The sequence below is a fragment of the Bubalus kerabau genome, chromosome 9, assembly GCF_029407905.1.
Source record: "Bubalus kerabau isolate K-KA32 ecotype Philippines breed swamp buffalo chromosome 9, PCC_UOA_SB_1v2, whole genome shotgun sequence".
Lineage (NCBI taxonomy): Eukaryota > Metazoa > Chordata > Mammalia > Artiodactyla > Bovidae > Bubalus > Bubalus kerabau.
Genome location: NC_073632.1, coordinates 93,935,209 through 93,950,826, shown reverse-complemented (window position 1 = coordinate 93,950,826; position 15,618 = coordinate 93,935,209). Strand labels below are relative to the sequence as shown.

The 15,618-nt window shown below is 43.8% G+C and overlaps 1 protein-coding gene across 5 annotated transcripts in view; it reads right to left on the bottom strand.

Annotated features, from left to right (window-relative positions):
* The window catches only part of SASH1 (SAM and SH3 domain containing 1), a 260,426-nt gene that overhangs the window by 11,072 nt on the left and 233,736 nt on the right, over positions 1–15,618 (bottom strand). For all 5 annotated transcript variants that reach the window (XM_055535907.1, XM_055535908.1, XM_055535906.1 and 2 more), the window contains 7 exons: positions 14,651–14,725; positions 13,012–13,155; positions 9,125–9,260; positions 7,700–7,869; positions 6,743–6,952; positions 5,803–5,953; positions 621–734 (listed from right to left, as the gene is read on the bottom strand). In XM_055535907.1, the coding sequence (XP_055391882.1) occupies positions 621–734; positions 5,803–5,953; positions 6,743–6,952; positions 7,700–7,869; positions 9,125–9,260; positions 13,012–13,155; positions 14,651–14,725 (1,000 nt within the window). The remainder of the gene's footprint in view (positions 1–620; positions 735–5,802; positions 5,954–6,742; positions 6,953–7,699; positions 7,870–9,124; positions 9,261–13,011; positions 13,156–14,650; positions 14,726–15,618) is intronic.

Sequence of the window (15,618 nt, the reverse complement as noted above, 5' to 3'; positions counted from 1 at the left end):
GCAAATTGCACACATATGCACCTAGCCCACTGCTTCATTCATAATCAGTGTTTACAAAATGCTAGGTATTTTTGATATATTACTACTTTATTTAAGTCTTAGAACAAGCTATAAAAGAGAAACTCATATTACCGATTTCAGAGGTAAGGGCAAGGGATGGCTGGAGATGTAATTGGACCCAAGTCTTTGGCTATGCACTCCAGGTCTCCCCACTCTAAACCCCCTTGACTTTTTTCATGGTCCAGAGGGAGAGGGAGGGCTAACCTCCGAGAGTTGCAAGACAATGGGAAGTTTGGGGTCCCTTTCTCTAACACACAAGTTTAAGCTCTTTCCAGTTAGGTGCTACTGCAGGATGGAAGAGTAACTAATGAAAAGCTCTCTCTACTCATCTCTCAGCATCATCCATTGCCTAGGTTCTTGAGAGATTTTCCTCCCACCTAAGGATCTGAATCAAGCACCAGTCGCCCTGGAAAAGCTCCTCTCCCTATTTCTAGTTTTCTCAAAAGCAATGGCTCAGGCTGAGGAAGACAGACAGTCATTAGCCAAAGCACAGACACCAAGAAATGGCCCAGAAGGCTTGCGTGTGACCATGCAGTTGTGATTATCTGTGCTGACAGTACCGTTTTCCAAATTCTCACTGCTTTCATAGCATCCTGAGTCTCGTGGAGAGCATCCACTCAAGCCCTGGCTGTCAACAAGCAGCTTCTCCTGGGATCCGGACTGGTCACTGTTACCTAGAGAAGATGAACACATGGCATGGGATGGTAAGGGGAATGAAAAAAAAAAAGCAGTTTTCAAATCCATCGCATCCCAATTTTATCCTCAGTTCTCACCATACATTTTTGAAGACTGAGATTTTGGAAGAAAACCAATTAAATGAGTGAGATCAGGATGTTTTTCTTTTCAAATCAAGTATCACAGGAAGCTAAGGCTGGAGAGAGAGCACAGAGGTGAAATGTCTTCTAAGTCACTCGGAGGATAACTGGCCTCAGGTCAACCAGGGAGAGGAGAAATTCAGAGCATCATATCAAAAGTGGGGGGAAAGCAACCACAGTCCTTTCTGAGGGCTGATACCACCAAGCAGGAGCAGAGAGTGAATAAATGGCCTTTTCACAAGGAGGAATTAGGCTGTATATGCTTTGTGGAGATCTAGAAGATTTGTGCTTCAAATAAGTTCCCACCTTTCCAAGTTTGGGAGCTGATATAAAAGTGAGTGTCAGACCTCCCTGGTAGTACAGTGGAGTAAGAATCCGCCTGCCACTTTGGGAGACATGGGTTTGATCCCTGGCCTGGGAGGATCCCACATGTTGTGTAGCAACTAAGCCCCTGCCCCACAACTACTAAAGCCTGCACGCCTAGAACCCGTGCTCCGCAACAAGAGAAGCCACCACAATGAGAAGCTTCTCACAAAGGGAGCAAGGCTGCCATAAAGGGGACATTAACCCCTAAACCCATGAAGAGTGAGTGAGTGAAGTCGCTCAGTCGTGTCCGACTCTTTGCGACCCCATGGACTATAGCCTACCAGGTTCCTCCATCCATGGAATTTTCCAAGCAAGAGTACTGGAATGGGTTGCCATTTCCTTCTTCAGAGGATCTTCCCAACCCAGCAATCGAACCCAGGTCTCCCGCATTGCAGGCAGATGCTTATACGGTTTGAGCCACCAGGGAGGTTAACCCATGAGGGGCCAGGGGTAAATCCTTTTGCTACGAATAGGTTGGAGGGTGTTTCCTAATTTTCCCTTTTCCCTTTGTCTTGGGTTAGCATTTCTATTCCCGCACACAAAAGGTAATGACAGGAAAAGCTGAAAACACCCTCCAACTTGGAAACTGAGTACAGAATACCCTTAAGGTGGGTGACGGAAGGCTGAACGTCCTCATCCTAAGTAATCCTTCTAGAGAGAAGCATCAGATGCTTTCTGCTGAAAGTCAGCCTATAGAAAATCACATGGGAAGTCACATGGGCCTTCATCACCCACGCCGTGCAGCTCTGTACATTCTATAAATGGCACAGCTGACCTTATGCAGGTTCAAGGTTACAGGGAGATCGTCTTTCAATCATAAGACGGACTAAATGCTTGGTTGATAAAACAGGAAAGAAAACATTTTCTACATAAAATAAGTAGTTGATGAATGGCTTTATTTTTCTCTTCACTTCCCCTCCTCCATCTCTCTCTCTCTCACACACACACACACAACCAGAAATCTGATGTCTCTTCTCATCATTAAAAAAAAGTTGTGGGAAGACTGAGGGCTGCCACATACACACCAGCTGTTCCTACTGTCCACTGACCACTTCCTGTTTGTATTTCTCGCAAGGAAAGCATTTTATAACAGAAATCTTGGCAGATAAGCCCTTGAATTAGAACACCAAAATAAGAAATGCTATTTTAAAAGTGATTAATGTAAAATTAACTAATTGGTAGCACAAGAGCAAACCCTTTCTCCTCCTCCACACTGAAAGTGGAACATTCTAGCGTGGTGTCCTCATTGTATGGAAGAGTCTGCGGATTTGGAATAGCCTCTGTTCTAGCCTAGTATGTTATTTAGGAAAATGATACTTGTAAAATGAGGGCTTTGAGCTATCAGTTACAACCCAGGAAGAGGAATCAATGCAGTTTGTCCCTGGTGAGATAGGTCAGTGCATTGCAGCGGCCAAAACAGACTCCAAAGTGCTGACCGATGGGAATAAAACAGAAAAGTTGTCCCCATCACTGCAGGAAAATGAGGACTGTGCCTGAAACTTTGGGGATGCCAGCCTACCACACAGCGGCATAATAACCTGAAGTTATTATGGGGAGTGAAGGGGTCCTTTGCAGTGCCTGAAAACATGTCAAGGAGATAGAGCCACCTTCTTCTTTCTCAAAGAGACAGAGCCACCTTCTTCTTTCTCAAGGAGACAGAGCCACTTTCTTCCTGAAGGATATAATCAGCAGCTACTTGCAGGAATCCCACTATCAAATTTAGCAAAATTCCCTAAAACTAAAAGCCAGTGTTTCCCAGGCAGGTTGTCCTTCCTTAGGGAGAGTGAAGGGGCGGGGTATCTCTTAGATGGACTGTAAATCAAGGTCTTTTCCTCTCCCACGCTCACTAACATTAATGCCAAGGCACAAAGGAAGAAAATCGTGAGCTAGATCCATGAACATTCTCACAGTCAAGTGAGAATGAAGCACTGGGCTTGGGGCTAAAGCTTCATTTGGATATGACTTGAATTTGGACTAAATCTTTCCTCCATCTCATCACACACACACACACACACACACACACACACACACACACACACAGGAAGGAAAAGCATGCTAAGACCTTGATGAGACATCCAAACATCAAAAGGTACTTCTGCCCTGAGGACATGTGCCATTTTTCTGGAGAGTAGTTCTCTTGGGAAAAAATGGATTGTTGGATAGCAGGCCTTCCAACAACAGGCTTGCAAATTTATGTCTTTAAAAAGTAAGGATTGAAGTACAACAAAATGTTAACTTTAGTTGGATTTAGGAAGTGGATATGAGGATTTGTTTTTTCTCTCTACTTCCTTGCCTATTTGACATAATTCCTGATTACAATTCTTGTGAAAAGGATTTTCTTAAAAGACAGCTTTCATTTGGCAGATGGAGGAGAATGGGTTTGGGATCAGTGGAAGGAATTGCTCTGGCACAAGGAGAGTCTTTCCTGAATGGAGGAACCCTGTAGGAAGGCTGGCATTCCCCATGCACAGATGCAGTGAGAGAAGCTGGACCCGCCTGACTGCCAAGCAATGAGGCAGGTGTGTGTCTTGCTTCTGTGGGAGCTGAGATGGAAGATGAGTGAGACATCTCAGATCTCAGCAGATCTCTGGATCTGTCAACTCTGACAGAAACTGATGTGTTCCTCTAAGTTATCAGTTACTTAGTGTACTTCTAAAGCACAACGAATTTAGAATTGCTGAGTGTAGAATCTTCTCATCCTAGGATAATCCTGGATCCACGCTCTTGGTGCTCACTGGCACCCTCGAGTCCTCTAACACCTTTTAGAACCGCTAAAAAGAAGTATCACATTATATATAAAGGATGCTCTAAACAGTGGCACAGCACAGATTCAAAATGCGATTTATAAAGAAGCAGTGAGACTTCCTTAGACTGCTGGGTGGGCATCATGACAGGCAAAGATCCCCTTACCTATAAAATATCCCTGGGGCGGATCTCAGGACATGATCCCAGGAAGAACAAGGAGCCCCAGCCCTTGAGACAGACCCTGCCTTATATACTCAGAATTCAGCTTTGCTCCTTCTATGTTTGAATGCTAGAGGAAACATAACGGATGGGGTTTATCAACCAGCTGTTCTCAGTGGCTGAGGAAGAGCAAATGAACTATTTTATAGAGCAGATGTGGTCCAGGAGACTAGATAATTCAACATTAATTGATATTAATATAGCTGGTCAGCCTCCCAGGCACTGGGCCAGGCTCTGACACAACCTGGTCACGGGGCAACCCCTCACCCATGGTGTCTCCCAGGAAACTCCAATCCTAAAGAGACCCGGTTATAAATTGATATGAACTACGGAACACAGTTCCCTCCAAATCTATCCCCGAAGGCAGTGTGTTTATCTAGGGTTCAGACACCTATCTGATGGTGTGTCATCAGTTAATTTAGAGGGACAACCTATTAATCAGAAGTGAATTTAACTGCACTGAGACACTTCTGTGTCTCTTGAGTCTGGTACATTCAGTAATGTACCATTTTTTTTCCACCATTAACCATGGGTTTGGTGTGTCTTTTAGCAATGGAAATGCTATTAGCTACTGATATCCCTGAAGCAGAGCACACGAAAGAAAATACATTTGAATTCAATCACTGGAAAGGATGCTTCCCCCTTCATGATGAATAATCTCAGGAATATTTTTGATGTCAGACTGAAGAATAAAGAGCAAGATAAGACTGGGTTAATGGAGCAAAGGATACAGTGTATTCAAATAGACTACATAAAAGCTGTGAGCTCACTGAATTCTGTTCATGGACTGTAAAAATGAGCTATCATTTTGGCAGAGAAATCGCAATATGGAATTCTCTGCTCTACATATTCACTCGAGATGATTCCCTGCTTCTTTAACGCAAGCTGATGAATTTCATTTATTCATTAACTAACTCATTCAATCAGAAAACAACTCCAACTCCTCATGTGCTTTGAGAAGTAATTAACCCTTGGCAGGACAGGATACCCCAAGTTTGTCAGTCACTTTTGCACCTGGGTATTTTAATGACCTCCTAAAGGCTGTATATTCCACCAGCCCCCAAGGTGGCATGAACTATGTGTCTTAAGAAAAAAAAAAAAAAAAAGTCCAAATAAAGAAAGAAAAATACAATTCAATATTCAGTGAAAAGGTACAGGGTAGTAAGATTTTCTTTTGCTCCTGCCTTGGCATTGGGAATCTATGTCTCTGTGCTGTTTGACATAATACAAAATTGACCTTGGCTTTGGAAAGAGTAGGGCTTCCCTGGTGGATCAGATAAGGAATCAGCCTGCAATGCAGGAGACCCTGGGTTCGATCCCTGGGTCAGGAAGATCCCCTGGAGAAGAAAATGGCAACCCACTCCAGTATTCTTGCCTGGAACATTCCACAGACAGAGGAGCCTGACGGGCTACAGTCTATGGGGTCACAAAGAGCTGGACACGACTCAGTGACCAACACGTTCACATTTTGGAAAGAGCAAGATCAAATGAGGGACGCTGGGGACATAAGCACATATTAGCAGCTTATGGGATGCCTCCTGGTGACCTGAGAATGAGATGGATCCCACTGAACACATCTGGGCTGTGAGGGACTTACTGTCATATTCCTGTAACAGTTCCACTGCTGTCAAGAGAACAGCTCTGTGCTCTGGGTCCCTGATATTTAACTCGTCCAAGTCCTCCTCCTCTAGGAGCTTAAAGGTGTCCAGATCTTCATAGCCATTGAACAGGAAAGTGGGCATGTGCTCCTGGGAGGGAAATAAGACAGAAGAGACAGCTCAGCCACATGGTCCACGACCAACAACCAGTCTCAAACCCCTAAACTCTTTTTCCATAGCCACTTTTATGCGAATTCAAAAATTAATAAGTATCTTTCTAACAGTCTGTACCCCCCAGTTCTACAGCTCAGTGGGCAAGCGGGGCACTTCACTAACCATGGGTTAAGAAAGTATACACTGAAAGCTGAGGTGGACTCCACTGGCCTGCATTTTCATTGTGCCCTGGCTGTGAGCTGATGCCTGCAATGCCACCCAGCGTGTGGTGGAGGAGACACTTCTTTCATCTGGAGCCCAGCTCAGAGAGACCTGTGACTTCCCCAGGAGCAAGATAGCTTTGCAAGGAGGAAACAGGTCATACCATGTAGACCCACCTTACTAGATGCTGGGGGTAAAGGTGGTGGTGGTGGTGGGGGCAGGGAGAATCCTCTAGACCTCTGAGAGGCCAATCGGGATGCCAGGAGCCTGTGCTTACTGCCTTTCCTGGTAGTGGCTTGAAGCTCACAGCTCTTTGAAAGTTGCTCTTTGGACTAGGAGGAAATTTCAACCCAGAGTTTTCTCTATCACCCTCAAGGGAGGTAAAGGATAGTGTTATGGTGCTGATAATACTAATTCTATAGGATAATGGTACTCATCATAGCCATGGGTCATTCTTCTTGGACGACACAGATCACCCCACCCTTCCCTGAAAGTGCCCTTGCTTGCTTAGTTTAGGAGAAGGTAACGTGGGGTCCGGTGGGGCCAGAACAGGACGGAACTGACTTTGAGGTTGATCCGATCCAGGAGGTCCTCCACTGACTTCGGCTGAGGGGGTCTCCCTTTCCTCCTCCTCCTGGTGGCACGCTTGGGCTTCTCCTCTTCCTCGTTGAGCACGTCCACGTAGATGAATTTGAACGTGCCCACCTTGTTGTTCAGCAGGCCCATCCAGGTGCCCATGGGGGGTTTGCTGATTATATCAATGATGTCTCCTTTCTGTGGCCCAGGGAAGAAGGATCTTTCCATTAGGTACATTTCCAAGCATGAACCATCAATCCATCAGAAGTGTCAATCATGTGATGTGAAGACACTATGAAGATTAGAATCAGGGCTCCACGAGTCACCTGATATGATTGGGAGTATGGCAGAGACCACAGAGAGAACTCCTGATTGTGCAGGATCCCACTGAGGCCGGAGATCCCATCCCCTCCACCTTCCTGCCCCAGAGGATGGTGGCTCAAGGTGTCCACCAGGGCTCACGGCTGGGTGGGCACCTGGCTCTCTGAAGGCCTTGCCCTCACCCAGAGAGCTCCTACTTCTTGGAGAAAAAATTCCCACCAATCAGAGGTCAGTAGTAACCCCTGCGCTATACTCGCTTCATACATTTTGTGAAATCCCATCTGCTCCATAAGGACGTCACTGATCACATCAGCGAAGTCAGTCATGTCCTTTCAGTTGGCAGAAGCACTGAGACTGGAAGGTGAAGGGCAGTGGGAATTCTAGAGGGAAGCTGGGGTCAGATGACAGGGCCAGCGTGGTGATAAGACAGAATTAACACAAGACCCGCCTCTATCCCCAAAGGTTCTCTGGTTTTTCACTGCAGAAGAGAACAATGTATCAAAGGAGCAGATGCGTTGGCCAGTCTGCACCACAAGAGCTCAGCATTCAACACAAAGGAGAAGAGAACGGGTCCTAGAGCCACAGGGCACCCGGGGTGACTGCTCTGAGGTCAAGTAAACACACCTTGAGCTTGAGCGAGTCTGTGTCGTAAGGGCTGGGCGTGAAGTCGGTGTGCACCCTGGCGCGCCCACAGAACGGGCCCCGGTACGGGGGCTCCTCGTCATCACCATCTTCCGACTTGACACTCTCCCTATTGCTGGTCGAGGAATCAGTGGTGCTCACGGTCTGACCACCTGTAGGGAACACACGCAGAACTTGGGTCAACGCAAATTCCCTGCACAGCAAAGCTGGCGACTCTGAAGCTATCACAGACTAGGAAGGTAAGGGCCAGAGGAAAGCAGTCATGAGCCTGACCTGAGCAGAGGCCAGGGGACGATCTGAGTTTTCTGAGTGTTCTCCCTAATCAAGCCCCTAATTGGACAGGGGACTCCAGCAAGTTATCTTTATGACCAGGGAAGCCAGGTGACATGGAAACTCTCTGATAGAAGACACCAGCCTTAACCTTTATATCCTCCCGTTTGTCAGGCATACTGTCTTTACCCCATTTTACAGATGAGGAAGCTCAAAGAGGTCAAGTAACTTGCCCAAAGCCAAATGCTTTTTAATAGTGGGTTTCAACTTGGGTCTCTTCCCCCACAGTGCTCAGCCAACACAACCATTGGGTTAGGAGTGGTTCAACAGTGTGTGTTTTAGGGACATTTGTCATTCTCCTTTCATCTCCCCCCCAACCCCCGGTTCTTAGTTGACGAAAACTAAGATTACTAATAAAGTTTTCATCAACATTTTGTATTCATAAAAGTTAAGAAGGCATTAGCTTTCTTTGTAAAACCAGAAGAGAATTATTGGGACGTCCCACTACACCAAATGCATCAGGGGAAAATAATGTCACGTTATTGTGTTGAATTCTGCACTAAAACATTTTTTTGATTAAAGATTGCCAATTGGAGAGAAGCATTTGTCTTCTCTTTTACTAACCCCCCACTAACATGCTAATAAAGGAATTGGATTCACCATGACAAAGAACATGGCAGAGGGCAATGCACTGATCAGAGACTTATATCAAAATCTCTTAAGACAAAAAAGTGGTCAGAAGATCGCTGGTTGGTACTGCAGATGGAGGATGTGCCCAGAGGTCAGGAAAGCAGCGTGTGCGCTGCAGAACCCGGGTCAGCCCCTTTATTCTGCTGGTCACTGTCATCAGCGTTTCCCCTTGACTTCCTCCCTTCAGTCTCCATATCTTCCGCTAACGTGCTTTCCTCTCTCTCGCCTCCGACCAAAATCATTACCCTCTTGTTTATGCTACTGCTAGACATCGGCTACTGAACAAATAGGACTCTAGGGCCAGGTATTTTTCAGGTCTGTCTCCGTAACAGCACCCTAAGGGTAAGAACTCGGTCTTCTTTATCTTTAAATTGCCTGAACCTGACACTCAGCAAAAGTCTGACTTAGACGCCAAGGAAATCATCTATGATTGCAAACTGGACTCACTCATCGAGCTTTGACCGCTCAGAGAACTCCGCAGACTCTCCACAGAACCTCCGGCTTTGAGCTTGGGCTTGTCCATGTGTTCACTGTCAGGCTGAGAGGACGGAGGCGAGCCCGGCATTCCATCAAGGCCTGAATCCTGAAATGAGTTTTGACAAAATTACATTTTGTCAGAGGGGATGTGTATCTTTTTGTAATACACAGCTGCCTAGCAATGAAATCAATCGAATTCATCTTTATACTCATGTCTGATGCTTTACCCAAAATACACCTTCATTTTAATCTATATCCTGCTTCATCTTCAAGTTGTTGCTCACGTAACTATTAATTAAGCACTCAAAAAGTGTTTTTCATGCTCTAATAGATGTTCTTGAAAAAAAGATCTCTACCTTGGAGACAAAACATTTCGTTAAAGGCTTAGAGACTCTTTACATACTCCCTAGCTCAGTAATAAAGTGTTAGCAGCACAGTCATGTCCAACTCTTTGCAACCCCATGTATTGCAGCCCACCAGGCTCCTCTGTCCATGGAATTCTCCAGGCAAGAATACTGGAGTGGGTAGCCATTCCGTTCTCTAGAGGAATCTTCTCGACCCAGGGATCGAACCTGGGTCTCCCACATTGCAGGCATATTTTTTACCATCTGGGCCACAAAGCTGGACCTCAAATGTAGATCAAATACAATCCACTAGTGATGTAGTGGGAGAAGGCAATGGCACCCCACTCCAGTACTCTTGCCTGGAAAATCCCATGGATGGAGGAGCCTGGTGGGCTGCAGTCCATGGGGTTGCTAGGAGTCGGACACGACTGAGCGACTTCACTTTCACTTTTCAGTTTCATGCATTGGAGAAGGAAATGGCAACCCACTCGTGTTCTTGCCTGGAAAATCCCAAGGACAGGGGAGCCTGGTGGGCTGCCGTCTCTGGGGTCGCACAGAGTCAGACACGACTGAAGCGACTTAGCAGCAGCAGCAGTGATATAGTATCCAGAAGTACTATCAGAAAATATTTTATCTATTTGAAGGGAAATTTCTACATTAAAAAAAAAAAGTGTATTCCTTGTTTTTGTTTTTTAAAATAGAGATCAGATTTTTATATTTCTATTTACACAAATTATTGAAATTGGCTAATAAAATACCCACTTAGGACCCTGATACACAGTTGACCCTTGAACAACACAGGGGTTAGGGGTGCCGACCCAACTTGCAGTCGGCTCTCTTTATCTGTCGTTCCGTATTTGTGGATTCAGACGACCAGAGTCGGACACGACTGAAGCGTCTTAGCAGCATCAGAGGCAGCAGCAGTAGGTTGTATAGTGCTGTAGAGTTTACTACTGAAAAAAATCCACCCATGAGCCAACCTGTGCAGTTCAAACCTGTGTTGTTCAAAGGTCAACTGTACCTCAAACATACCATTTTTCTGTCTAAAATACAGTTTCCGTAAGTCACCCTACGAGTTTAGCTTCATTGACTTCTTCTAGTTTGTTGTTAGTAAAAAGCCGTCAAGCCTCTTTTAGATCCGAATGGTGAGAGCAGTGACCGAGCAGAACTTCTCGCTTTTGGGGTGGCTCGGTATCCATTAATTTGGCAGGCCCTCATCTGCACGTGTCACATGCTCATTTGATTTGAAGTGCTATATAGACAGACACTATCACATTTTTAAAAGTCTGCAGTCAGAATGGTTTACTTGCCCAAACAGAACAGTCTCTGTCATACTACACAGCCACGTGAGCACAAAACCAGCTAAACGAAACCTGTTATTTGCATAGTGCCGAATCATCAGAAGGGCTCTGAGAGATTCTGTGGGGCCCTGCAAACTTTTAAGGACAATCAAAAGGGCAGCTTCTGATCCAAAACACACTTCTGCTTTCCATTTAAGAAAAGAGAGCAAACAACCTCAGCAACAACAATAAAGAGAGGCGCATTATTAGGAAGTTACTGAAGCTGGAAAGGATGAATTCCTGAGGAGGTTGGTTTTCATTCCTCTTTTCGGAATCATAAAATAAACCACCTATCCAATTAAAATCTTCTAAAAATTCTTCTGGAAAAAAATCTCACATTTTGAAAAACACCAATATGAAATATACATCTCTGATAGTGTATGTTCATAAGGCTCTTAAAAATTATTAATTCATTCATCACATTTATTGCATACCACAGGTACTATTTCAGATGCTGGGCATATAGCAGGAACAGAGCAGACAAAAATCCTTACCAGAAGAGTTGATATATTTAGTAAAAAGATTTTTTTTAAGCCTTACAATGTTAATTTCCTTTCTCTAAAAAGCACTATAATGATTCCTTCTTTTTTTGCTTTTGTGAAATGACTGTTCTAAATAAACAGGAAAATAAAAATACAAGGCATCTATATAGCAGTAAAATTACAGAGAAATGCTCAAAATGACATGAAAGCTATATGCTAATGATCCACAAAGCAAAAAAAAAAAAAAAAAAAAACAACCCAGGAATATGTTTACAAGAGCTTTTAGTAGATATTTCAATCTGGGGGAAAAAAATCAACTAAATAATAAGTGCTTTAAATTCATGCTTTCATTGGCATGTAGTCTGTCTCGTAGAAGCATGTGCAGTCTGCCCCATTGCTGGGTAGAAATATAGACTTTTCCATCACTCCCACATCCATAGAGACAAGAAAGGAAAAGAATAAGGGTAACATTCAGGGAGTCCGGAGGAAGCCAGACATCCCCTGTAGGTATAACAAGCCCCAATGTCTCATGTCTCAACCTGGGCACTCTTGGTATTTTGCATGGTTAATTCTTTGTTGCAGAGGCCTGTCCTGTGCCTTGTAAGATGCATCCTCAACACCACTCCACCCTAACCCATTGCAAGTATCAAAAATGTCCCCAGCCGATGCCCTGGGGTTGGTGGGGGAGCAAAATCACCGCCCCCACCCTCAGCACCCCATGAGAACCACTATAATAAACAGAAGACGCACAGGCTTTGTTTGAATAACAGGGCAGGAGGCTGGGCTAGCTGGTGCTGAGTGATTCAGACACGGAATTTAGCTCACCGTGTCCACTAGAGGGCAGCAGCTGAGCAAAAATGTCTGTTTCATTTTGTAGCTAAAGCCGCATTACCCACGTATTTCAAGTTAGACAACCAGCTCACACAGGATGACTTCAGCAGACTACAGAAAGAACACTATAAAGGTGTCAGAGGAGAGTGTTTTGAAATTTTAATGGTCAGAATTATCTCAGGCCCAGCTTTCCAAGTGTCTTTATTCCTTCCACCCATAAAAAGAAGGTCATATTCCTAGTGATGAAATTATAGAACTGGGGGAGGAGGCGTTGTCAATTCTGTGATATCTTAATGTTTGCAGATAAGGCTATTTAGTGAACACACACACCCCTGCAGAAACACAATTATTATGTAAGTCCTGCAGCTAGGAAACACTTTCTCAGTTTATTTCTCTGACTTGCTATGTGCTCCTAAGAACAACTTACACTACATTTATTTGAAAAGTCTGCTTCATAAGAAAATTTGAGTGTCTCTTTAAGGTTTGATTCTGGTGACATCCATTTTGAAGGCAGGGATATTTTAGAAAATAAAATCCTTCCTTTGTTTTCTAAATTTTAGTGCTAATTTTTACTACAGAATAATCATTTCTTTACATGTCTGTCTCTTTTGCTCATCTGTACATAGAACACAGGACCTGATTTGTATTCCCAGCACCAAGCCTGGTGCTCGCATGACCCTAAGTGCTTAATAAATATTTGCTGAATCCACTGTTTGTCTACACAAACTAGGCATGGTCCTGGAGCCTGCTTAATGCCAATGAATGTATTTAGCACCACTGAAAAATCTCAAGACAGACCACCCCCAGCTTTTATTGTTATGCGAAAGAAGCAAGAGGGTATTTGCTTGACTGTCACATACCTGCTCAGAGACAGAGCTGCTATATTTTTTAGACATTCTCTTCCTCATTGTCTCTTTCACGGATTTCACCTTTTTTCCAAGAGAGATTCGGGAGGCAGTGGGTGATTTGATTACTTCTTTATACACAAAATCTCCTTCTTTACCCTGCAAAACAAAATTTATTAAGTATCTTTAATCACAGAAAATGAAGCCCCAAAACAGGTTTTATTATTCAAACCATGAATGTCCTACCTCTCAGCAAAATGTTGGCATGCTCCAGGATCTCCACATTTTTCTTATGTTAACTCAGTGCTGTTATTTATCTTTATGATTAAAAATTAAAGCTACTGACTAACTGGCTTATGTTTATTTGTTTAAAGTGGAATATGAGTTAGTTTTATTTAAACTTAGTATGATATATTCTTCTCCTATTGCATTTTTTCCCACCAGTTTAAATACCCAAGGGGACTGTGTTTCATCAATAAAGAATGATTTAGATGAACCAGTGTTCACTTAATCTCAGCATGGGGAAGAAAAAAAGGATAACACTACTGAGTCACCCAAGAAAGTGGTAAGAACAAAATGGCAAAACTCAATCATTAGAAGTCCATCACCTGATCAGATTTATATCACTGAAGCATTTTGTGTGGTCAACTCCTAACCATGCATAAATTTATTTTTCCCTGAACAAGTTCGATTGTAGTCACTTCTCATTCTATTTTACATTGGGGGCGGGGGGGGGGAGACTTTCCCTTGGAGAAAGAAAGAAAAAAGAAATTATACTTTTATTTTTTAAAAGATTGACCAGATAAAATTATTGGTTTATGAATCAATAAAATTTGATATCTAAATAAAATAATTTTATTCTCCCACGAAATCCTCACACACTACAAAAATATCATAGATGGGTGCTTTAGCTGACACATGATCATAACGGATATAAAGCACAGAATCCTGATTTCACAGCTTCACGATAAAATGCACAAGGGGAAAACAAAACTGTATGGAAAATACACCGACATCCTTGGGAATCTCAGAAGGTAAAGTTGAAGGAAAACCTGTACACCACAGTGGGGGCCTGACCCCAGACTGTGATTCAGAGACAAGTCTGAAAAGGCAGTAACCTTGGCTCAGAGGAGTCTGGTTTGCTTTGGCCCCAAGGGGACTGGGTTCATTTCAGGACACTCCAGATCAGGAGGTCCTAAGCTTAGTGCAGAGCTGCACACATGGCCTATGATAAGGCTGGTTTTCAGAAATGCTGGCTCACACTCTTGGAACCCAAATCACAGGGCTCTCTCCTGTGGCACTACCCACGTGTAACAGTCACATACACGTGCAACTGTTGTGAACAGAAAGCATGGGAGCACCAACGACTAAGACTGCAGAAACCAAACTCCTCTGGACTTGTGATTTGAAGACACCTGGGAACCAAGGCATTAAAGAAATGATGTTCCTGCAAAGAGAGAGATGGTCATCTTTCATTCCATATGAAACCAAAAAGAGTCTTTAAGATGGTGAAGCAAGGCTTCTCTCCAAACATGATTTAGGATCCCCGGAGGATGGTTACCTAGTATCGATTCTCAAAAATACTAAATGTGAAACTGAGTCCACCACATCACTTGAATCCAAACCTTCTGCCTCCCTTCTGATGTGTACTCACCATTGGGTCCGAATTATTACTGCCAATGTGCAGAGAACGATTTGTCAAGTCAAATCCTCCAAAACTGCAGGTTCTCTGTGGAAAGAAGGGGGGGGCAGAAATAATCCAGTTATGTTTAAGTCGCCGAACAGTGCATTGACCCAACACACGTCCCGTTTGCAGAATGTCACTGGACCACAAACGCATTACAGGATGAGTAAGAAAGGAGAAATGATGGAAAAAACACACGGTTCATGTTATAAGGAGACGTCGTCACGCATTTTGCCCTTCCACGGGCCGCTGGAACTATGCCTGCACCACAGGTTCAGAGTCCCCTTCACATGCAAAAACCAACTGGTTTAAAAAAAAAAATATATATATATATATATACACAATGCAAAAATACCAAATATATGTTAATTGCTCAAGATGCCCTGTCTTTTAGCCACAGAATTTCCCTTCTCTTCCCCTTAATATTGGCCACAGGAATAATAACGAGGGAACATGTCTTAGAAAACCCGTGTGCGCAAAGCAGTCTTGGAAACCCAGCTCTGAAGTCCACTGAAAGCAGGCCTTTCTAACAGCCTCTTGTTTTGTTTAGTTTTAAATCACTCAGATGGAGGAAAAGGCTATGTTTACAAGTAAAGTCCAATCAGGCCCAGAGGATTACTCACGCATTGCTTTACTGACCTAGCCAAAAATGCTGATAACTCTCCCATCTAACTGCCCAACTTAATCACTTATGACCCCTTCCTCAGAGTGTACGAAGTAAAGACACCACATTTGCCCAGAAAGAAAAAGACTGATTCCGTGACTGCCTTTCCTATTAATTTCAATAGGAAAACCATTGGTGTTATAAAGAATGAAAACTTGACTCTCCTTCTGGTTGGTTTCAAACTGAAAGGAACTGCTTATGCTTCAGTGCTGCTATATTCCCAGAACTTTGAACTCTCTGTTGCTTTTCCAGCACAAGAGTCCCCATCCCTACC